The 22,756-nt window shown below is 37.7% G+C and overlaps 3 protein-coding genes across 3 annotated transcripts; 2 read left to right on the plus strand and 1 right to left on the minus strand.

The window, feature by feature from the left end:
- The first annotated feature begins 398 nt into the window (after positions 1 to 398).
- On the plus strand, positions 399 to 4,975 carry LOC113157359 (sterile alpha motif domain-containing protein 9-like). Its single transcript, XM_026352803.1, has 3 exons — positions 399 to 440; positions 1,445 to 4,055; positions 4,194 to 4,975. Exon 2 carries the CDS (start codon positions 1,469 to 1,471, stop codon positions 4,049 to 4,051), a length of 2,583 nt encoding a protein of 860 aa, XP_026208588.1. The 5' UTR covers positions 399 to 440; positions 1,445 to 1,468; the 3' UTR covers positions 4,052 to 4,055; positions 4,194 to 4,975.
- An 8,224-nt stretch (positions 4,976 to 13,199) lies between these two features.
- Positions 13,200 to 17,786, plus strand: LOC113157789 (sterile alpha motif domain-containing protein 9-like). The gene is made up of 3 exons (XM_026353413.1): positions 13,200 to 13,241; positions 14,246 to 16,948; positions 17,087 to 17,786. The coding sequence occupies exon 2, from the start codon at positions 14,272 to 14,274 to the stop codon at positions 16,942 to 16,944; it is 2,673 nt and encodes an 890-aa protein (XP_026209198.1). The 5' UTR covers positions 13,200 to 13,241; positions 14,246 to 14,271; the 3' UTR covers positions 16,945 to 16,948; positions 17,087 to 17,786.
- A 494-nt stretch (positions 17,787 to 18,280) lies between these two features.
- mrpl48 (mitochondrial ribosomal protein L48) lies at positions 18,281 to 22,677 on the minus strand. Its single transcript, XM_026352421.1, has 8 exons — positions 22,523 to 22,677; positions 22,018 to 22,058; positions 21,527 to 21,558; positions 21,319 to 21,404; positions 20,770 to 20,939; positions 19,821 to 19,923; positions 19,175 to 19,264; positions 18,281 to 18,505 (listed from the first exon to the last, which is right to left on the minus strand). Exons 1-8 carry the CDS (start codon positions 22,541 to 22,543, stop codon positions 18,428 to 18,430), a joined length of 621 nt encoding a protein of 206 aa, XP_026208206.1. The 5' UTR covers positions 22,544 to 22,677; the 3' UTR covers positions 18,281 to 18,427.
- Positions 22,678 to 22,756: the final 79 nt, after the last annotated feature.

Genomic DNA, 22,756 nt, shown 5'->3' on the forward strand with positions numbered 1-22,756 from the left:
ACACCTGTTTTTCTTTGCATCATTTACTGGAAGAGTGTCTGAAGTTATCTGAAGTGTCTGTTTCCAGTAGGCTGTTGTACTTAAGCTTTTTAAGTGTACATAGTTACATTTCTGTGGAGCTTCACAGCAGAAAAAAATCTCCTCATTTTGGCTTGTTGGACTTTGCAATTAGGTATTTTTTATGACATTTAGGAGATATTAACTGTTGGTGAAAGAATATTTTGTTAAGTTTCATCATGAGGATGAAATGAAACTGAAAGTGCTTCACATCAGCTGGAACAATAGTGAAATGAAAGTTTCATTTTATCACAACACATATTTTTCTGCATCCACCCCCCTACCTGGGGTGTGTCATCTACTATATTAATACCAACCACCTTCCTAGGAGTGTTACCAGTGATACTTCAAACTTCAGAGACCTCTGCATTGTGTGGAAAAAGGTAAGACAAATTTTTATTTGCTGTTGATAGGAAAATAATGTGTAGATGAAATAATGAAGATTAAGATTTATGCTGTTTCTAAGTATAGAGCCATGACAGTGACTCTGAATTTTGGCATTGAATACAAAATGTGAAAAAGGGCACTTAATCAAATCAAAGAAATAGGGTAGGATGAATCTACTGCTGAATGAGGTAAAGATTCCTGTGGACGTTGGTTTAGTAAGAGGGAAATTCACTCCTCAATGTTGAAATAACTACAGCCAATACAATAATGTATCCCGGTTAAAGGCAATTGAAGACTGGGGAAGTTAATTTTCCCAGATTGCCGTCAGTGTCAGAATCGGCTACAGCAACGTGTTCTTTTACATGATGTTATTAATGTCTGTCTGGCTGAGATCACATCACAAAGTACTCTCTCTCTTATACACTAGTGTGTCATGGGATAGCTCACTCTATCTCTAACTCCACCACAGTTACTTGGGATCTCTCCCCCATTGCATGAACACATTTGCAGTTTCACGTTGCCTCTCCGGTCTTTCGTTCTCATCCCCTCTAGCCGTCACTCTCACTCAGGCTGCCAGCGTCACTGTAGTTAATAGTATTGATTGTAATTGTATTATAAGTCATTTTTTCCTCTTCCTACAAAAATGGTAAACATTTAATATTACATTTGTGTGGTTTTCACTGAAAAGTTCTTTATTCTTTTTGAGTTTGTTGGTGGTGGTTATACAAATAATCCCAACGTTAACTTAGGTTCACCCGCTCTCTTCGCTTCCTTTATAAAAGTTAATTCGCACCTTCTGAAAAAACTAGATTAACTGAACTCATATCCCATGTTAATTACACTTCAAATCTCATAACTGGTCACAGTCATGACACTGATTTTATTATTCTACATATACTTTTGGGGTATGTTAATTGTGTTTTTCACTACACAGCTAATATTTGGTTCTGTACAGTTTGTTATATCATAATCTGCAGTCCAACTGTTTTATATTCATTAGCGTACAGGAAACTGGACGTCCAAGATGGCAAATGGACCAGGCCTGTTAACAGCCACAGGAGGGGAAATGTATGTGGGGAAAAACATCAGAGACTCTCTCCCACAGCTGGATGTTCTCTATGCAAACCAGTTTGAAGGAGAATCTTTTGTTCCTAAACTCACTGAGCAGACAGAGGTGAACTTTTACCGAGGGGCCCCGCCCATATGGTTAAACTTTCACATCAGTGAACAGGCAGGTGGTACAGCAGGTCCACTTATCAAACGAGATGGATACGAGACACTCGTGCAACAAATTCAACAAAGAGGACGCCCTGGAATATCAACTGTTAAACTGTTCCACCAGCCAGGATCTGGGGGCACCACACTGGCGATGCAGGTGTTGTGGGATTTGCGGAAAACCTTCAGGTGTGCTGTTTTAAAAAGCTCAACCTCGGACATGACAAAGGTTGCACAGGAGGTGGTCCACCTTTTCACAGCTGGGGGTCGAGGCCACCAGAACACAGTACTGCTGTTACTGGATGATGAGATGATTTTGGAAAATCTCCACGAGAGAATTATGGAGGAGATTGCTGCACAGAAGATAGTACCCTGTATGCCTGTGTTGGTTTTGCTCTGCTGCTTTAGAAAGGATGCAGATCTACAGAGTGGCCACGTTGTCCTCGAAAAAGCTCTGTCAGACACAGAAAAGGAAAAATTCAATGAGAAGAAGACAGAGCTTGGCAGAAGGTATACTGATCAGTGTGAACTATTTCATGGCTTTAACATAATGCAAACAAATTTCTCTCAGGCCTATGTCACACAAGCGTGCACTGTATTCAGCAATGTCCGAAGAGCAGGGAGACCTCTGAAGACCCAGCTGGCTGCCTTTCTGGCTCTGCTCAATGACTATGTGCCAGGTTCATATGTCCTGGAGTCTCAGTGCCTGGACTTCCTCAAAAAGAACAAAAACGATCCACTGAAGGACAGTATGAAGCCCTTTAGTCATCTGATCGTCACCTTCACACAAGATTCAAGTTCTGAGAAAAGGGTCCGCATGGTTCACCCTATGATAGCACAGACCTGTACTGATCTGATGGCTGAGGCAGGCGTGACCAGAAGTGACACAGCCAGAAACCTCTTGAACCATTTTTGCAGAGATGAGGTTCCTCCATACTTGCTAGCTTTTTTTAAAGACATGCTAACCAAACGAGAAACAACAAAACAAAAGAACCCTCTCAACAGCACAGAAGTCGAAGAGAAACAACAAAAGTTTTCTAGACTAATTCTAGACATTCAGGCAACGGAGAATGAAGACATGAGTGCATCACTTTTAAAAGTAGCCTCTAATAAATTTGATAGAAACCCATTCTTTCCTCAGGCACTTGCACGTTTTTATTACATAGAAATGAAAAACTACAATCTGGCAGCAATGTGGGCTGAAAGAGCAAAGAAAAGAGATCCCAAGAACTCCTTCATTGCTGACACTCTGGGACAGGTCTACAAGAACCAGTTGAAGAACACAGCGATTTCTCACACCCCAAGAGAAATTTTGCATCTGGCCACAAAGGCCATTGAAGCCTTCAAACATGAAGAGCAACTTGCTGAAGAAGAGGCAGAAGATGTCTGTAACACCACAGTGTTACAGACTTTTAATAACAGAGGAATATTTGGTTATTTGCAGGTTTGCAATATTCTGTATGACCGTCTGGTGCGTCAGAACGAAACCTGGAGAAACGTGCTCACAAGCAGTGTGTCCATGGACTCTGTCCTGGATTCACTTGGAGATAACAAGCTCTTCACATTTAATGATGTGATCAAAAGCCTCAGAGAAGAGGTTGAGAGAAAATACATATTTTTCGATAAATATCTGACATACTCAAAGCCCAGCATGAAGAAAGACGATGCCCCATACATTTCTGAAGACACCTTAGACTGCTTCAGAAAGTATGTCGGAGATATACAGATGTGGAAGAAAGAAAAATGTGATAACAGCATCCAGAAACTCAAACAAAACCTGGCCGACACCTCCACGGGAGTACTCTCATGTCTTGACAGAGATATAGAAATAACTACATGGTGGGAGGAAATCGATTCAAGCCCAGATTCACTGACAGCTCTGGCCAACTACATCAAACAGAAACTGCCCCTGAGTCCACAAGAAGCACCTGAGCGCCAAATGTTAGCTCTCATCTTAAACTGGCCCACAGACGGTGAAGAGAGTGTCTTTGACCTCAATCAATTAATTCAGCGTATGCATGGTTCTTATGAACGTTCATACAAGAAATACTTTGGATCAAGATACCTCTGCCCTTTGTTTTTCCTGGGAAAAGGTCAAAGGTCAGTTGTTCTTCTCAGAACAGTCCTTGAGAGACTTGGGCTAAATAATCAAGACTGGAGCAATGACTGGAGTGATGAGACCATTTTCCAACATCCCATGATCCAAACCCACCTTCGCAAAATTGAAGGAGTGGTACAAAACTGCAGAGTGTATGCGACTGTTGGTGGAACAAACATTGGGGTGGATGCCAATCTGCGAAACAGTCTCTGGATCCCACGGCAAGTTTCTTTTTATCTTGGATTCACCATCAGAGGTCCTGTAGCCTTTGGCATCCAGACCAAAACTGCATAAAAGGGTAAGTAGGCATAATGTTCAAAGAGTGTTGAAGTAAAATCACTAAACATAATAAACATAAAATAATGACTGCTCATAACGTGAAAAGTCTGTAAACCAAATTTTAATTAAACACTTTTATTTTGTTTTATCATTTCAGTGATTTTTTTGCCCATTAGCACATGATGATGATGAGTTCTACACCGATAAAACCTGAATCTCCAGCTTTGGATCCAGGCTTTTTCAACAGTATAGCCCTAGATGTTCACGGTTCAACCAAAAAAGCAAATCCAAGGACAGAATGAACCAGCTTAGTCATCTGATCGTCACCTTCACACAAGATACAAGTTCTGAAAAAATAGTCTCCTTGAACTCCTCACTGTCATTGTTTCTTAGTTTGTCTGTCATGTCACTGGTGTAGCTACTGTAATTGTTAGATGAAGATCCCATTTATATAATATCTATATGTCATTAAATCAATTCATTTAATCACTGATTTTAAAAGGCTGTTCATGCTGGAAACCCACTACTGTGGCTGAATTAAAACTATTCTGCAAAGAGTGAGCCAAAAGTCCTCCACAGTGATGTGAAAAACTTAGTGCTAGTTATCACAAACTCTTGATTGCAGTTGTTGTCACAGGACGAGGGTAGGGTTTATGGGCCAATTACCTCTTCACATAGAATTAGACTAGTTTGGACAGCTTTATACATGAAATCATCATTTACCTACATCATTTAATCAGCAAGGGGACAAAATATTGTCCACAAAACTGTATATCTACCACACTTGATTGTTAATTGATCAATTATGTAAAATAAAAAACACTGATTTTTCGCCACTAAAAACTGTTTATTTTGTGTGTGTGCGTCTTGTCAAACACAAATAACAACAAAGAATAAGTAAAGCTTCTTCCTGGAGGAAAGAGTCCAGTCTAGAAATACATTAAAGATGCAAGCTGAAAGGAAATTCATCAGAAAAATGCATAAATTTTAAATGCTTTATCATTTTGAATGGATCTTCAATGGCAGTTTTTACCCATTTTAAACACGATAAGCTATGTGGAATAAGTTTTCATTCAAGGGAATAGTTCCACATTTCTGGAAAATACACTCAGAAAAAACACTGTTGTAATAAACAATTGAGGATGTTACAATTTGGGTCATCAGTTTCACAAAAATCTACCATATTGCACAAAAAAGTAGAAATGAGTGTAAGCATTAGTGCAACACAAGCTAGGATAATACACTGCCCGTCCAAAAAAAAAAAGTCACACACTTTAATATTTTGTTGGACCGCCTTTAGCTTTGATTACAGCACACATTCACTGTGGCATCATTTCAGTAAGCATCTGCGATGTCACAGCATTTATTCTCGTCCAGAGTTGCATTCATTTTTCGTCAAGATCTTGTATTGATGATGGGAGAGGCCACTGCGCAAAGTTTTCTCCAGCACATCCCAAAGATTCTGGGATTAAAGTCTGGACTCTGTGTTGGCCAATCCATGTGTGAAAATGATGTGTCAAGCTCCCTGAACCACTCCTTTACAATTTAACCCTGATGAAACCTGGCATTGTCATCTTGGAATATGCACGTGTCATCAGCGAAGAAAAAATCCACTAATGGAACAACCATAGAGAACTATTGGATATTTTATTTACCATTTAAACGTCTTGTGTTGCGTGACACAAAGAGACAAACACAAAATTAAGTTTCGACCTTATGTTGTCATTTCATTTCTTTCACAGGAATTAACTGACGTCTCTGTAAGACAGACAAACTAAGGCCTCTGTTAAGGAAAGTACAAAAAAAATAAATAAAAATAAGAAAGCAGAAAATATAAAGAAAACATGGCGTGCGACAATAAATCCTGTCCTTAAATGAAATGTACACACTAAATGCACACACTAATCAAAAACGCCTCTCACTTTTAAAGAGGGTGTCGCTACTTTTATTCTGAAAATTTTCAAAGGACTTCAATGTTTACAGATTGTGTCTGGGTCCATTTCTGTCCCCATCTTAGTTGTCCTTCGAAAACTGAACAAACATTTTAAAAAATTAATTAATTAAAAAAAAAAAAACAACAAAAAACGACTAGTCATTTATTCCAGCCCTGCTACTCAATGTTTATATTGAAGTACTCACTGAAGTCTTGGTGAACTGTGGTCAAGAAGCAGGAAGGAGTGAACCAAAGAGAAGACTGTGAGGAGTTGTACATTGTTGAGTGGTGAACCAGTGGTGGCTTGTAGACCGCAGAATATGGTGGAGATTCCAAGATGGCCGATAGTAGAATGACGCACGTGTTGACTGGGAGCAGAAGAGGAATCATATGGTCTGCAGAACAGGCCAAGTGGCTAAAGCACAATGGGCTAGTGAACACAAATAGTTGACAGTTCTCCAGAAAGCCGAGATGCAGAGTGAGAGACAATTCCAGGGTCATGCACAAAAAGCCATCCAAGCACCAATGTCCATAAGGCGAGATTCGAGGTCCAAACAACAATCCAGGTCAACACTGAGAGGTAAAACTGAGAGCAAAGATCCAAAAGGCTGCTAGCAATGTCAAGGTACGGTCCAGGTCATACACAGAGAAATTCAACACAGGGTCAGGACAGGCAAGGAGGCAGAGGGGAACAGGAACAGGTCAGGCAGAAAACACTCAGGGTACCGCAGGGCAGAGCAGAGCAGAGGCAGGTCAGAACAGGCAGGTTCAATCACAAGTCATCAGTCCAAACGAATGCTGGCTAGTGTGTGTCCTCAGGTCAAGATATTGTTGTGTTCAATTTACATGACGGACGTGCAGGGTGGGGTGGCACTTGTTGAGAAACTTGAGTTTTAGAAACTGGAAAAGAAAATAACACTGACAGACCCTGACTACTCCTTTAAATGCCTACAGATGTATGGAAAGGTTGAATAGTTTGCAAACAATGGGCATGCATCTTTGCATGAAACATCCAGGTAATTGGCCAGATCAAGCTTTTTATGCTGTTGTTAAAGGGACAGTCCGTCCTCGATACCTAACACTGTCATATGATCATTTCTGAGGCTATTTTGCAGGTTTTAGTCATTCAGAGAGTGCTGGATCCTGTGGTAGTATCCAAGGTTTGGTCGACACTGAAATATGTGAACTGCTAAATAGATTAAGTTTTTAATGTTATTCTTCCACAACCACAACGTCAATTGTGTATCTTTTTGACTTTCAACAGTCATATTGGGAGAAATGAGAAAAGTTTAGTTCATGCAAGTGTAACGAGCTGTTTTTCTCAATCATAAAAAAACATGCTGTTGCCCTCTCTAACAGCTCTTCACCTACACGTACAGTAAATCACTTATTAGTTTTTTTTACCAAAACACTTTATTATCCAACACTTTACATCATAAAGTATCTTCATATATACAGTACAGTAAACAGTTTTTTAAACGTATGACTGTGTCAGAGTATTTCTGGGTGGATTTTCCCTTTGGCGTCCAGACTCTCTCTCTCTCGCTAGGCCAGACCCCAAGTGAAGCGGTAGCTGCCCTCCTAAAACTGTAGCCAACTGAACACAAAGTGGGAGCACTGCATCAATCACACAGCTGAACTGAGAGCATATTGTCAGGCAGTGGGCGGCATTTTTGCTTACTGCTATGACCTGTGGGTAATGGTCTTTCCAAGTTTTAAAATAAATACAAACATCAGCTACAAATGTTGGAAAACCAGCCACTCATCCCAGTGAACAGCGCTGGTACAGTAGTTTTAGGAAGCCACTGTCTTTCTTTCCAGATTAGAGCATGTTACACTGTACAAAATATAGGCACGAGAAGATGGGGGCTAATGTATTTTATGTTATTTTTTATTTTGAAGTGCTTTTTGAATAGCAACTTGTGAATTTAGATGTATGTGACCAAGTGACTTTAATTTAGTTTCTCTCTCTGACTCTCAGTAGGCGATGAACTCATGTTAGCATCTGTGTGGTAATTTGTCAGTAGCTTGACAGTAGGATCGTCGACGCAACATCTGTAATCATCAGAAACTTAAGAATAATCAAACCGCTTGATGCTCTAGACGCTCCAGACTGAAGCTTAAATTAAAACACTTAATTCAGGTTATTCACTGGATTTGCTGGCATCAAATTGTGGCTGTGCTGCAAACTTTCCCCTGTTTTTTTTTTTTTGCATTCACTTCCTGCTCCCTACTCATTTTAAGTCTAACCCCCATCAATGTCACAAAGTGGCACAGCCTCACAACTTCATCACCAAGCAGATTATGTGTTTGGCATTACTTTGCGTTTTCTTCTGTAGCCATCGGCACATAATATATCAACATATCAGTCACAAATGATGTCAAATTTGGATTTCTGTGTACGAAGTACATATCAACTAAGTAAATGCTGCAAAGTATAAACCTACTAAAATATAGCCTATTGTATTAATAGTGAATACTTGAGATCATCATCGATACAAAGAGGCAGATAATGTGCAGATGTATTCAGCATGTAATGAAACAGTTGAAAAAAATTCAAACTGTATAATTTTCCCTAAAGGATAAGACTGTGTTTTTTTTGTTTTTTGTTTTTTGTTTTTTTGTTTGTTTGTTTTTCATTTTATTGGGTTGTAAATATGTACTTTGGATATATATCACTGTGTTTGTTTTGAAATGGATTAATTTATTTAATGCCTATATATTATTGTTTTTACATATCCTGCTTTTTGTTTTACTAACTGGAAACAAATCAAGGGGATGAAAACATCGTGCTTATCTAACATTAAGCAGACCATGCATCAACACTTTTATAATTCATGTTATTCTCTTCATTTATGTTTTGCTGTTTCCGCTTTGGGTGATGATTAAAAAGTGATATTCATTTCATTGTATTTACTGATATGTAACATATTATGTTTTACTGTGTCGTATTTGATCAGATGTGTTGTGGTCATTGCTTGTAAAAATCATTTTATTCAGAGTTTCTATTTCTATTCACTATTAAACACTGAAGGCTTTATTGTTTTTGTAGCTATTTTTCATTTTAAGATATAGTGAATGGATAAAGGGCACATGGATGCAGCGAAAGAGTGAAGAGGTGCATATGAGTAGAGAGGTAGTAGTGAAGAGTAGTTCTGGTTCAGTACTTTAAAATTAAAGATGGAGGTGAGAGCAGAGACAAATATGTAGGATCATACTGTGGGAGGATTTTCTAGTTAGTATCGTTTTGAATGTGTCTTGCACAATACCACGGTGTAATAGTGTTGCAGATATGTGTTATGAATGAAAAGGTGTGTTAATGTTGGGAATGTTGAGTGTCTGGTCAAATGAAAAAGTGCAACCTGAACACACCTGACACCTGTTTTCCTTTGCACCATTTACTGGAAGAGTGTCAGATTTAGTGTGAAGTGTCTGTTTCCAGTAAACTGTTGTACTAAAGCTTTTTAACTGCACGTTGTTTAATTTCTGTGGAGCTTCACAGCAGAAAAATTCTCATTTTGGCAAAAGATAAAGAAAGAAAACTGTAAAGTTTTAGCATTTTGTCATGATGTTTGTTGTTAATGAATTTTCAATATGTCAGGTTGTCACATAATCGGTGTGTTCTGCTGTAGTTAATACACACATTGTGTTGTAGATTTCAAAAATGTGTTTTTGTAACTGGAATGGTGTGATCCGCCAGTATGGTTGAAGGTTACAAATCATCTATGGTGTGGTTTAGGTTTTTAAGCATCTAACATTTTGACACTGCACGATTTGTTTTCTTTTTTGTTTTGTTTTTTAAGAAGAGTTATCTTAGTACCCTAAAGGATGAACGAGTGTGACTTGGAAACCTAAAGTAGCAGAAATCTTCCCAAAATGCATTTTGCAGGGTTTTGATAGGAAAACCTGCATTTTCAGGTTTTAACTTTTTTGTAGATCAGCAGCATTCAGAAAAAGCTGGAAGGTCCTGAAATAGTTTTAATGGAAGTAAGATCACAGCGTTAATAGTCAGATGTTCTTTCATTAATTTGTAAAATGCTTAGTTAACAGGTGTGGTTATCTCTTACAATCAATGCAACTTGTCATGTTATGACTTACTGCGCTTAAACAAATGATCTTTTAGATTTACACAGTGGAATTAGGTTTGAGACGATGACATATGTTCCAGTAATGAAACTTGCATGGTTTTCATGGTGTGACATGGCTCAACAATACAGTGATTGACTGATTTTTATCATGTTTCATCAAAAAATAACTTTCATCACAACATAGATCTATTGGATACCATGGGCTCAATGCTGTTAGAAACTTATGCTATGGTTTTTCTCTCATGGGGCAAGAAGCACTTCAGAATTTTCTTTTGTTTTTTCTTTCTCTATTTTTTACTATGATTGCAACAAAATATGATTCAAACTAATATAATAATGTGGCTTTTTGTCATGATTTACATGAGACTGAACTGAAATTATGCCATTTTGTCATTGTGCTAAAATAAATATAAATATTATATATTAAAATATATTTGCTAACCTATATGGTGCTGAAGCTTTCTTTCAAATATGGTTAAACGATTGTAAAATATAACACGATTCACTGAAGTTTACTACACATTGTGGTGCTCCAGTACATATATATTAATCTTGTACTATTTAATTATGTACAACGTTTTTATTATATTAATTTAGTTAATGTTTTTGTCCAAAGCGACTTAAAAAGTGTGTAGTAATAGGAGTCCAAAAACACATGGGTAATAATGCCTCTATATTCACATAAGAATGAGCCAACTTAGCTAACTTTGAACTAACTTAGAAAACAATCATTAGGGACCTTAACTATGTAAAGTATCTATGTAAAATACATCTAAATATCCAAATGTCTGTCACTTTTAGTTCTCCCCTGGACACATTGCAGACAGATGTCGCATTTGCAAACCACAATGTTTCTAGGGGCATTAAAAAGTGACATTTAAATATGGACTTAAATTGTGGAGCACTGAGCTACTGCTGTGTGAGCTGGAGATGCCTGTAGACATGCTGTGTAGACCGAGGGACATCCTGTCCTCAGAATGCCAAAGTCCATGACCAAGACGATGGTAGAGAAGTGAAACTGAAAATCAATGACACTGACAAGAAATGCAAACGTACAGTTATATCAGTAGAGTTTAAAACAAGTAAAGATACATTTCCCAGATCGCTGTGCTGTGTTCTGTTACATGATATTAATGATGTCCGTTCACCGTGATACTTGATTTCTCCCCATTGCTTGAATATGTTTTCAGATTCTCTCCTCGCCTCCAGTTTAGTACTAACGTTCCAGTTCTAGTTTTCAAACAATCTGAATTTACTGACTTGCTATTACACGTTCGTTAACATGTAAGAAACTTTGGATCTTATAGCGGGACTGTCATGACACAGAATTCCCCTACTCTTAGTATCATTATGTCATTAATTAAGAATTGTCTTATTTTATGAACTGATCTGCTCTGTGTATAATATTATATTCTGCAGTCCAACTTAACGTTTTTATGTTCACAATCATTAGTATACAGGAAACTGGAAGTCCATGATCCAAGATGACCAAAAACCTTCACGTGTGCTGTGATGCAGCTAATTGAAAAGACCAACGATTCCTATGAGTATACATATGCACAGTACCTAGTTCCTTTATTTACCTTGGTAAAGATGAGACTCCAAGCAAAATTGTTCTATCAAGCAATTAAGACTTTTTGCTGGAGAATACAGATCAAACAGCAGACTTCATCAACTACATGATCTGCAGAGACAGGATTTCTAAAGATCTGAGAGTCCAAGAAAACCTCCTAAAATGTTATGGAACAGTTGAAAACAATAATTTAATGTAGGAGGAGCTGCCATAATGATGAAAGCCAATCAATGCGTTTCCTTTTACCTTGGATTCACCATCAGAGGTCCGGTAGCATTTGGCATCCAGACAAAGCCAAATAAAAAAGGTAGGAAAGTTATTAGAACGAACAACATCAAACAAGTCATTGTAATAATGATTTAATTTAAATAAAACATGTTGAATATCGTCGATCATCTGTTGATGTGTTTACATATTTTGGTAAACAACTAAAGTTGATCATCTCCCAGACACTGTACCAACTGATTACTCCCAGTGAAGAATGGACGTACTTACAGATATCATATATGAACAGAAATGTTTTTCAAATAACATGTGTCTAATTAAAACATCAGTATCAACTTTCATGACACCAAACAATTGAAGGAAATAAATAAATTGTTATAATAAATTAATATAAATATGTCAGTGAACAACATCTTCATAGTCTAGAACAAAGCTGAGTGAGTTAAAGACTTTTAAAGAGCTGTTTTTTCCTTCTCAGCAAATAAAGCTCAGCCACAAACGCAGAACACTGCATTTCTTTACAGTATTCAAAGAAATGCAAAAAGTGACTTTGGACTCAAACTACACCCTTCAGGGGAAAGCATGTGGTCCTGTACGTTTACAAGAGGTTAGTGGTTATTGCCTTATCCTTCAATACTCAAGATCCACCTTGATTACAACAATAAATGAATTCTGCTTCTTTGTAAATATGAGTATTGGTGCTGGATAGAGTAGAGAGGTAGTAGAAAAGAGTAGTTCTGGGAGTTGTACTTTAAAATTAAAGGTGGAGGGGAGATCAGAGATAAATATGTAGGATTTCTAGTTAGTATCGTTTTGTCAGGTCTTGCACAACATCACGGTACAATAATGTTGCAGATATGTGTTATGGATGAAAAGGTGTGTTCATGTTGTAAATGCTGAGTGTCTGGTCAGATGAAAAAGTGCAACCTGAACACACCTAATACCTGTTTTTCTTTGCATCATTTACTGGAAGAGTGTCTGAAGTTATCTGAAGTGTCTGTTTCCAGTAGGCTGTTGTACTTAAGCTTTTTAAGTGTACATAGTTACATTTCTGTGGAGCTTCACAGCAGAAAAAAATCTCCTCATTTTGGCTTGTTGGACTTTGCAATTAGGTATTTTTTATGACATTTAGGAGATATTAACTGTTGGTGAAAGAATATTTTGTTAAGTTTCATCATGAGGATGAAATGCAACTGAAAGTGCTTCACATCAGCTGGAACAATAGTGAAATGAAAGTTTCATTTTATCACAACACATATTTTTCTGCATCCACCTACCTACCTGGGGTGTGTCATCTACTATATTAATACCAACCACCTTCCTTGGAGTGTTACCAGTGATACCAGTGATACTTCAAACTTCAGAGACCTCTGCATTGTGTGGAAAAAGGTAAGACAAATTTTTATTTGCTGTTAATAGGAAAATAATGTGTAGACGAAATAGTGAAGATTAAGATTTATGCTGTTTCTAAGTATAGAGCCATGACAGTGACTCTGAATTTTGGCATTGAATACAAAATGTGAAAAGGGCACTTAATCAAATCAAAGAAATAGGGTAGGATGAATCTACTGCTGAATGAGGTAAAGATTCCTGTGGGCGTTGGTTTAGTAAGAGGGAAATTCACTCCTCAATGTTGAAATAACTACAGCCAATACAATAATGTATCCCGGTTAAAGGCAATTGAAGACTGGGGAAGTTAATTTTCCCAGATTGCCGTCAGTGTCAGAATCGGCTACAGCAACGTGTTCTTTTACATGATGTTATTAATGTCTGTCTGGCTGAGATCACATCACAAAGTACTCTCTCTCTTATACACTAGTGTGTCATGGGATAGCTCACTCTATCTCTAACTCCACCACAGTTACTTGGGATCTCTCCCCCATTGCATGAACACATTTGCAGTTTCACGTTGCCTCTCTGGTCTTTCGTCCTAATCCCCTCTAGCCGTCACTCTCACTCAGGCTGCCAGCGTCACTGTAGTTAATAGTATTGATTGTAATTGTATTATAAGTCATTTTTTCCTCTTCCTACAAAAATGGTAAACATTTAATATTACATTTGTGTGGTTTTCACTGAAAAGTTCTTTATCCTTTTTGAGTTTGTTGGTGGTGGTTATACAAATAATCCCAACGTTAACTTAGGTTCACCCGCTCTCTTCGCTTCCTTTATAAAAGTTAATTCGCACCTTCTGAAAAAATTAGATTAACTGAACTCATATCCCATGTTAATTACACTTCAAATCTCATAACTGGCCACGGTCATGACACTGATTTTATTATTCTACATATACTTTTGGGGTATGTTAATTGTGTTTTACACTACACAGCTAATGCTTCGTTCTGCACAGTTTGTTATATCATAATCTGCAGTCCAACTGTTTTATATTCATTAGCGTACAGGAAACTGGACGTCCAAGATGGCAAATGGACCAGGCCTGTCAACAGCCACAGGAGGGGAAATTTATGTGGGGAAAAACATCAGAGACTCTCTCCCACAGCTGGATGTTCTCTATGCAAACCAGTTTGAAGGAGAATCTTTTGATCCTAAACTCACTGAGCAGACAGAGGTGAACTTTTACCGAGGGGCCCCGCCCATATGGTTAAACTTTCACATCAGTGAACAGGCAGGTGGTACAGTGGGTCCACTTATCAAACGAGATGGATACGAGACACTCGTGCAACAAATTCAACAAAGAGGACGCCCTGGAATATCAACTGTTAAACTGTTCCACCAGCCAGGATCTGGGGGCACCACACTGGCGATGCAGGTGTTGTGGGATTTGCGGAAAACCTTCAGGTGTGCTGTTTTAAAAAGCTCAACCTCGGACATGACAAAGGTTGCACAGGAGGTGGTCCACCTTTTCACAGCTGGGGGTCGAGGCCACCAGAACACAGTACTGCTGTTACTGGATGATGAGATGATTTTGGAAAATCTCCACGAGAGAATTATGGAGGAGATTGCTGCGCAGAAGATAGTACCCTGTATGCCTGTGTTGGTTTTGCTCTGCTGCTTTAGAAAGGATGCAGATCTACAGAGTGGCCACGTTGTCCTCGAAAAAGCTCTGTCAGACACAGAAAAGAAAAAATTCAATGAGAAGAAGACAGAGCTTGGCAGAAGGTATACTAATCAGTGTGAACTATTTCATGGCTTTAACATAATGCAAACAAATTTCTCTCAGGCCTATGTCACACAAGCGTGCACTGTATTCAGCAATGTCCGAAGAGCAGGGAGACCTCTGAAGACCCAGCTGGCTGCCTTTCTGGCTCTGCTCAATGACTATGTGCCAGGTTCATATGTCCTGGAGTCTCAGTGCCTGGACTTCCTCAAAAAGAACAAAAACGATCCACTGAAGGACAGTATGAAGCCCTTTAGTCATCTGATCGTCACCTTCACACAAGATTCAAGTTCTGAGAAAAGGGTCCGCATGGCTCACCCTATGATAGCACAGACCTGTACTGATCTGATGGCTGAGGCAGGTGTGACCAGAAGTGACACAGCCAGAAACCTCTTGAACCGTTTTTGCAGAGATGAGGTTCCTCCATGCTTGCTTGGTTTTATTAAAGACATGCTAACCAAACGAGAAACGAAGAAACAAAAGAACCCTCTCAACAGCACAGAAGTTAAAGAAGAACAACAAACGTTTTCTAGACTCATTCTAGACATTAAAAGGACAGAGTGCAATGCCCACAGTGCGTCAGTTTTAAAAGTGGCATCAAACACGTTCACTCAAAACCCATTCTTTCCCCAGGCACTTGCACGTTTTCATTACATAGAAATAAAAAACTACAGTCTGGCAGAAATGTGGGCTGAAAGAGCAAAGAAAAGAGATCCCAAGAACTCCTTCATTGCTGACACACTGGGACAGGTCTACAAGAACCAGATTTGGAACACTGTGATCTCTGACAAACCAAGAGAAATTTTGCATCTGGCCAAAAAGGCCATTGAAGCCTTCAAACATGAAGAGCAACTTGCTGAAAATGTGATGAAAGAAGATGGCAACATCAAAGTGTCAAATGTTCACAACACCAGAGGGCAGTTTGGTTATTTGCAGATTTGCAATACTCTGTATCACCGTCTGGCGAGTCAGAACGAAACCTGGAGAAACGTGCTCACAGGCAATGTGTCCATGGACTCTGTCCTGGATTCACTTGGCGATAACGAGCTCTTCAGATTTAATGATCTGATCAAAAGCCTCAGAGAAGAGGTTGAGAGAAAATACATATTTTTCGTTAAATATCTGACATACTCAAAGCCCAGCATGAAGAAAGACGATGCCCCATACATTTCTGAAGACACCTTAGACTGCTTCAGAAAGTATGTCGGAGATATACAGATGTGGAAGAAAGAAAAATGTGATAACAGCTTCCAGAAACTCAAACAAAACCTGGCCGACACCTCCACGGGAGTACTCTCATGTCTTGACAGAAAATGCACTAAATCTAAGCTTGAAGAAATAACTACGTGGTGGGAGGAAATCTATTCAAGCCAAGATTCACTGACGGCTCTGGCCAACTACATCCTTGCTCATATCATGTTAACAAATTCAGGAGAAATGTTTGCCTCAGCTTCATCGCCAAGGTATTTAAACACATTCAAACAGAAACTGCCCCTGAGTCCACAAGAAGCACCTGAGCTCCAAATGTTAGCGCTCATCTTAAACTGGCCCACAGACGGTGAAGAGAGTGTCTTTGACCTCAATCAATTAATTCAGCGTATGCATGGTTCTTATGAACGTTCATACAAGAAATACTTTAGATCAAGATACCTCTGCCCTTTGTTTTTCCTTGGGAAAGGTCAAAGGTCAATTGTTCACAAAACAGTCCTTGAGAGACTTGGGCTAAATAATCAAGACTGGAGCAATGACTGGAGTGATGAGACCATTTTCCAACATCCCATGATCCAAACCCACCTTCTCAAAATTGAAGGAGTGGTACAAAACTACAGAGTGTATGCGACTGTTGGTGGAAGAAACATTGGGGTGGATGCCAATCTGCGAAACAGTCTCTGGATCCCACGGCAAGTTTCTTTTTATCTTGGATTCACCATCAGAGGTCCTGTAGCCTTTGGCATCCAGACCAAAACTGCATAAAAGGGTAAGTAGGCATAATGTTTAAAGAGTGTTGAAGTAAAATCACTAAACATAATAAACATAAAATAATGATTGTTCATAACGTGAAAATTCTGTAAACCAAATTTTAATTAAACACTTTTATTTTGTTTTATCATTTCAGTGATTTTTTTTTCAACAGCATAGCCCTGGATGTTCACGGTTCGACCAAAATAGCAAATCCAAAGACAGAATGAACCAGCTTAGTCATCTGATCGTCACCTTCACACAAGATACAAGTTCTAAAAAAATAGTGTGGACTCCTCAACCATGATTTTAAAGAGTTGTTGTTTCTTATTTTGTCTGTCATATCACAGGTGTAGCTACTGTAATTTATTAGACTAAGATCACATTTATATAATATCCATGTCATTAAATCAATTTATTTAATCACTGATTTTAAGAGGCTGTTCATGCTGGAAACCCACTACTGTGGCTGAATTAAAGCTATTCTGCAAAGAAGAGTGAGCCAAAAGTCCTCCACAGTGATGTGAAAGATTCATTGCTAGTTATCACAAACTCTTGATTGCAGCTGCTGCCACCAGTATGGGTTTATGGGCCAATTACCTCTTCTCGAGAATTAGGCTAGTTTGGACAGTTTTATACATGAAATCATCATTTACCTACATTATGTGTTATTATTTGAATGATGATCAAATCAAGTGTTACAAACATTCAATATATGTATTTTTTCTTTCTTTCTTTTTATCAGCAAGGGGACAAAATCTTGTCTATAAAACTGTATATCTACCACACTTGACAATTAATTGATCAATTGTGTAAAATAAAAAAAATGATTTTTTGCCACTAAAAACAGTTTTTGTGTGTGTGTCTTGTCAAACAGAGATACAATTTGGGCCATCAGTTTCACAAAAATCTACCATATAACACAAAAAAGTAGAAATGAGTGTAAGTATTAGTATCCATGTGTGAAAATGATGTGTCAAGCTCCCTGAACCATTCTTTTACAATTTAAGCCTGATGAAACCTGGCATTGTCATCTTGGAATATGCACGTGTCATCAGCGAAGAAAAACTCCATGTAATAACCTGGTCATTCAGTATATTCAGGTCGTCAGCTGACCTCATTCTTTGCACACAAAACATTGCTGAACCTAGACCTGACCAACTGCAGCAACCCCAGATCATAGCACTGCCCCCACAGGCTTGTATGGTAGACCCTAGGCCTTGATTAGTGCATTACTTCACCTGCCTTTCTTCTTACCATGATGCACCCAGATCTTATATTATTAGATCTAATCTAATAATCTTTGGGTTGTTTAAGAAATGAAAAGCTACTCACTGCATCAGTGCAGTAATTTTCAAAAATCATAGGTGCTTTATTTTCCAGAGGTCACACGAGTCAAACAAGAATGTGTAGTTATTTTAGGGTAAATGATCACCTTTATTAGCATTTGACTGAGGAATGCCAGGGAATAAATAAACACAAACAAGAATCACACAATCTATGGGTTCATCTGAGCAAGAAGCCCCTCCAGCTCTGGACGTGCCTTGAACCGCGCTTGGAAATCAGCCTCTGTATGCTGAGAAGAAAAAAGGGAAAAGATGTGAGGACATTGCTGTGGAAATGTTAGAAGTAAAGTGAGAATCTTTTTTCATACAGTAGTTTATTTATCTCTTTGTGCATTATCTGGAGTTAGGTCCAGTTAAGCAAACTCTTAAGGCTACAGAACACAATATCTAAACAATCTGGGTGGAAGCTATTTGGTAGAACTAATATTGTTATTAGAATCAAACATTATTTTCTTCATTAACTGATTGTTTAGTCTATAAAATCTCAAAAAAACTAAAATGTAACAACCTTATTAAATGTGTTGTCCAAGCAACAGTTAATAATATTAACTTTACTACCAAGTTATCAAATGTAAACCTGGAATCATAGAAGAGTTTGGCATTGCTGTTTAAAAAAGACAGTGATAAAAATGATAGTTGTTTTATTGTGAATTAGTTTTATTCTAATCAGCACATCTATTAATCAAAGAATCACTGCAGCTCAACAGTTTAGAGAAGCCGCTTCACTGCATCAACCTGAAAAACAACACTGCGTTTTTATTGGTCTGACTTTGGACCAGATTACGAGACAAATGAAGCAGTGACACATTCTGCCTGGTACCTTTCCAAAAGTGAGTCCTGAACAAAATATTCATGGTCTAGAAATAACTACATATGTGTCTGTCTTCATATTAACTCACCTCCTTTACAGAGAGCTGAACTCCCTCTGGTTGATTCTTAAGAAAAACATCGATGAGAATGGGACATAATGTGGTGTCCAGACTGCTCAGCTAGAAAAGCAAATAAACTCTTTAATAGTCATGTCTTTTTTTAGAAAACTAACAAAACATGTACAATAGTTATCAGGTTAAAAGGAAGTTTAAAGCAGAAACACATTACTTCAAGTTCCAACTTATCAGTGTCTCCTACAGTGCATCCAGAAAGTTTTCACAGCGCTCAACTTTTTCCCCATTTTGTTATGGTACAGTCTTTTTCCAAATTAAATTCATTATTTTTCTTAAAATTCTACAAAAATACCACATGTCAACGTGCAAAAAAATATTTCTTAAATTTTTCTCAATGAGCACAATAGCCTGCATCATCAAGTTTGGAACTACTAGGACTCTTCCTAGAGCGGACTGCCCGGCCAAACTGAGAAGCACTGAATACTGAATACTGTCTAGATGTACTGTATGTGTAATACCTGGTGGTATAGCCATAGCTTCATTAACACATTCATATGCATACTGTTTCTATAATTATATAATTATCATAAGGTTCACTGTTCATGTGGCTTTTTTTGTATAAAATAAATTTTTTAAATGGATAAAACAAACTAAATTTTACCTGGACAACTCGCTCATGAGTCTTTAGGACGGCATCGACGTACATCTTGGTGCCTTGTTCTTGCATTAGCATGACCTCTGTGGTCCTGGTTGGCAAAGCATAGCTGCAAAAGGAAAATCAGTGATTAAAAACAATGGTATTGTCCACAACAGTTCAGCACTGAGAGCAGTGTTGACAATCACCTTAAACTCGAGAATGAATTGTTAAATGTACTTTTAGTATTTAGATTCTATGTTACTTTTACCCCACAACATTTATTTTTGTTTTTTTATTTTACAGTTACTTTGCAGATGAAGCGTCTTAATGCAAAATATAATCAAATAATAAAATATGTAGGATTCATTTAGATCGACCACCTGGCTATACACGTTAAAAAATAGACCCACCTTTACCAGATGCAACATTAGAAATAAACACACATTTGTGCATCACTAATAATAATATTCCAATAACAGCATATTCACTTATGTGAACTGAGCCATTCTGCATGAAGAATACTTTTAATTTTGGTACTTCAAGTATTTTAAGCTAATAGTTTTGTCTTTCAAGTTACATATTGAATGCAGGACTTTTACCTACTAAAGTAAAGTCTATGTTCAGGAAACCCTGACGGCATATTTGCACTCTCTCATTGTTAGGATCCCTTTGTCTCTGTCTTGCACTACAGTGTGTTCAGAGGTTTCCAATGACAACGAATGGCTGCTGTCACTGACCCAGTAATTTGTCGGTGGCTAAATGAACATCATGTCAATCAAACCAGCCTTCCGCACCCAGAGCTTCCTCTTCCCATGTTGTTACAGCTCTGCTTCATTCTTTATTCTCTACTATGATCTTTTTCTCTTCATTATTGTTCAAAGGAGAAAAGGCCCCAATGTGCCTCAATAACTGCACTTAAAATGAGCAAATCAGAAATGTATTCCAACATTGCTTCTTTAAGTGTTTTCCATACCTTTCTGCCACACAAATGCCAAGCCTGTTGCAGAGGTTGTGGATGTACTGGGAATAATGTTCCACTACTGTCATGTCATAACCAGACACTTGGACATTCAGAGTCCCGTACGCTGTATCTGTCGCTGCAAAAATCGGTTTCATCTGGTGTTTGTCTTTCTTTTTCTTTGGCTAAAAACAGACAAAAAACTTGACACACTTAATGACAATTTAGTACAATGTTTTAAACTAATCATTTTCTATCTTTTGTCCATATGAGACATTTTGTAGGCTTCAGCAATGGTAGATAACTATAGTCTGTAAATAAATTAGCTACTGTTTTACCATTAGTGCTCATTGAAATGATGTGAGCACTGTACACTTACTGAGCAAATGTAATCTAAAAAAATTATTATTAGAGGTTATCATATTCCAGACATTGCAGTCTGGTCTGACAGTGATCCAATTATCTACAATTATTCTGCCTAAACAGTTTCTGCTCAATAATATCCATAATAAGCAAAAAATCCTGTTGTTTTTCTAAAAACATACTCTGGTCTTAGCGTCTTACCAATTCCTTAGGTAAAAGATATTTCCACCTTCCAATCCCGTTAGTTGGCATGTCTTTATATTGTCTTTTGTTTACAGCAGCCGTGCCTGGAAAGAAAACGGGTCCATTTAAGTACGTATTCTGTGTACAAATGCCATACTGAGTATCCAAGAACAGTTTAACTTATGAGGTTGAAGTGTTTTATTCACCCTTGTCTATAAATACTTACCCCAGACAGGATGCTGAAGGAATGGTGTGGCCCTTGAAATACATTAGAGATTTTAGTCATCAACAACATTAAACAAATGCTAATTATGTATTCCTGCAAATTAATTATCAAAATAGGATCAAGTAAACTGTTATTTATATAGATGCAACTTACAGGATTGTTCCATTTTAAAATAATGAGGATCTTACTTTCTTGGTAGTATTTGCATCTTTGTTGTCAACAAGATAATGCTGAGATTTGAAAATACAGCAACATTAATTTCCTAAGAATAAGGACGCAATGGACTGAGGTTACTGCTGCTGTCATTGCTTTTCCACCACTCTGTATGTTTAATGGGTGTGTTGTACAGTCTTGAGACAAAAATATCAAGACGGTTTATGTTCTGTCAGATTATAAATATATGTAGACATTTGTCACAATCCCATTTTATGATTTATTTATGCAGAAAAAAAAAAAAAAACAAAACATCAAACTGTGTCGAGAGGACTTACCAGCATACTGCAAGTGCTTCATTTAACACAAATGTTGGTAACTGAAAAAACATTAAAAAAATCAATAAATCAAATTTACAAAATTGCAAAATACTGAAATTAAAAAAAAAATTACGTATTTAACTGTTAACCTTTGTATGAACAAATCTTATTTACAACACAGCACATGCACAAAATACAAATATGGAGATATTTCTCAAACAGCAGCTACATGATAAGAAAAGCGTTAACACTTATTTCACTTGTTGAAAAGTAAAATCAACTGGAACATTTTACTGAACTACTTCTGGCAAAGCTGTGAAGACTTGATATCTATTGTCTTCCCCACTGACTGGTTCATTTTAGTGTCTATTTTTAACACTTGACTAAACAACGAATCGATAGAAAGTAGTAACTAAAAGCTCAGATGTTAGCACAGATGTTACCGATGACATATTACTGCTGTGTGACCTCTGTGCAGAAACTAAACATGTAACAAGATAAAGACAAAACAAAGATTAGTTACCTTTCGAAACACCGGATTCATGGCGTGAAGCTCTCGTTGTTCGTGTTTAACGAAAACACAGTAGTGATTCTGTGAATAAATTACATCAAACTAAGAAAAAAACACAAACACATGCACCGAGAGTTGCTCCTAATACCGGAATGAAGCACAGGAAACGAGTCCATCCGCTAATATGTCCGTCGGTTTAATGCGCCAAAGCAAAGGTTCCGGGATGGAAACGATTCATTTTTTTTC

Source organism: Anabas testudineus, chromosome 18 (assembly GCF_900324465.2).
Source record: "Anabas testudineus chromosome 18, fAnaTes1.2, whole genome shotgun sequence".
Lineage (NCBI taxonomy): Eukaryota > Metazoa > Chordata > Actinopteri > Anabantiformes > Anabantidae > Anabas > Anabas testudineus.

Coding starts and splice junctions, on each gene's coding strand:
- LOC113157359 (XM_026352803.1), top strand. CDS start 1,469: ATGGCAAATGGACCAGGCCTGTTAACAGCCACAGGAGGGGAAATGTAT.
- LOC113157789 (XM_026353413.1), top strand. CDS start 14,272: ATGGCAAATGGACCAGGCCTGTCAACAGCCACAGGAGGGGAAATTTAT.
- mrpl48 (XM_026352421.1), bottom strand. CDS start 22,543: ATGAATCCGGTGTTTCGAAAG. Junction 22,059..22,522: donor TGAATCCGGTGTTTCGAAAG/GTAACTAATCTT, acceptor ATGTTTTTTCAG/TTACCAACATTTGTGTTAAA. Junction 19,924..20,769: donor GGCATTTGTGTGGCAGAAAG/GTATGGAAAACA, acceptor TTCCTTTTGCAG/CTATGCTTTGCCAACCAGGA.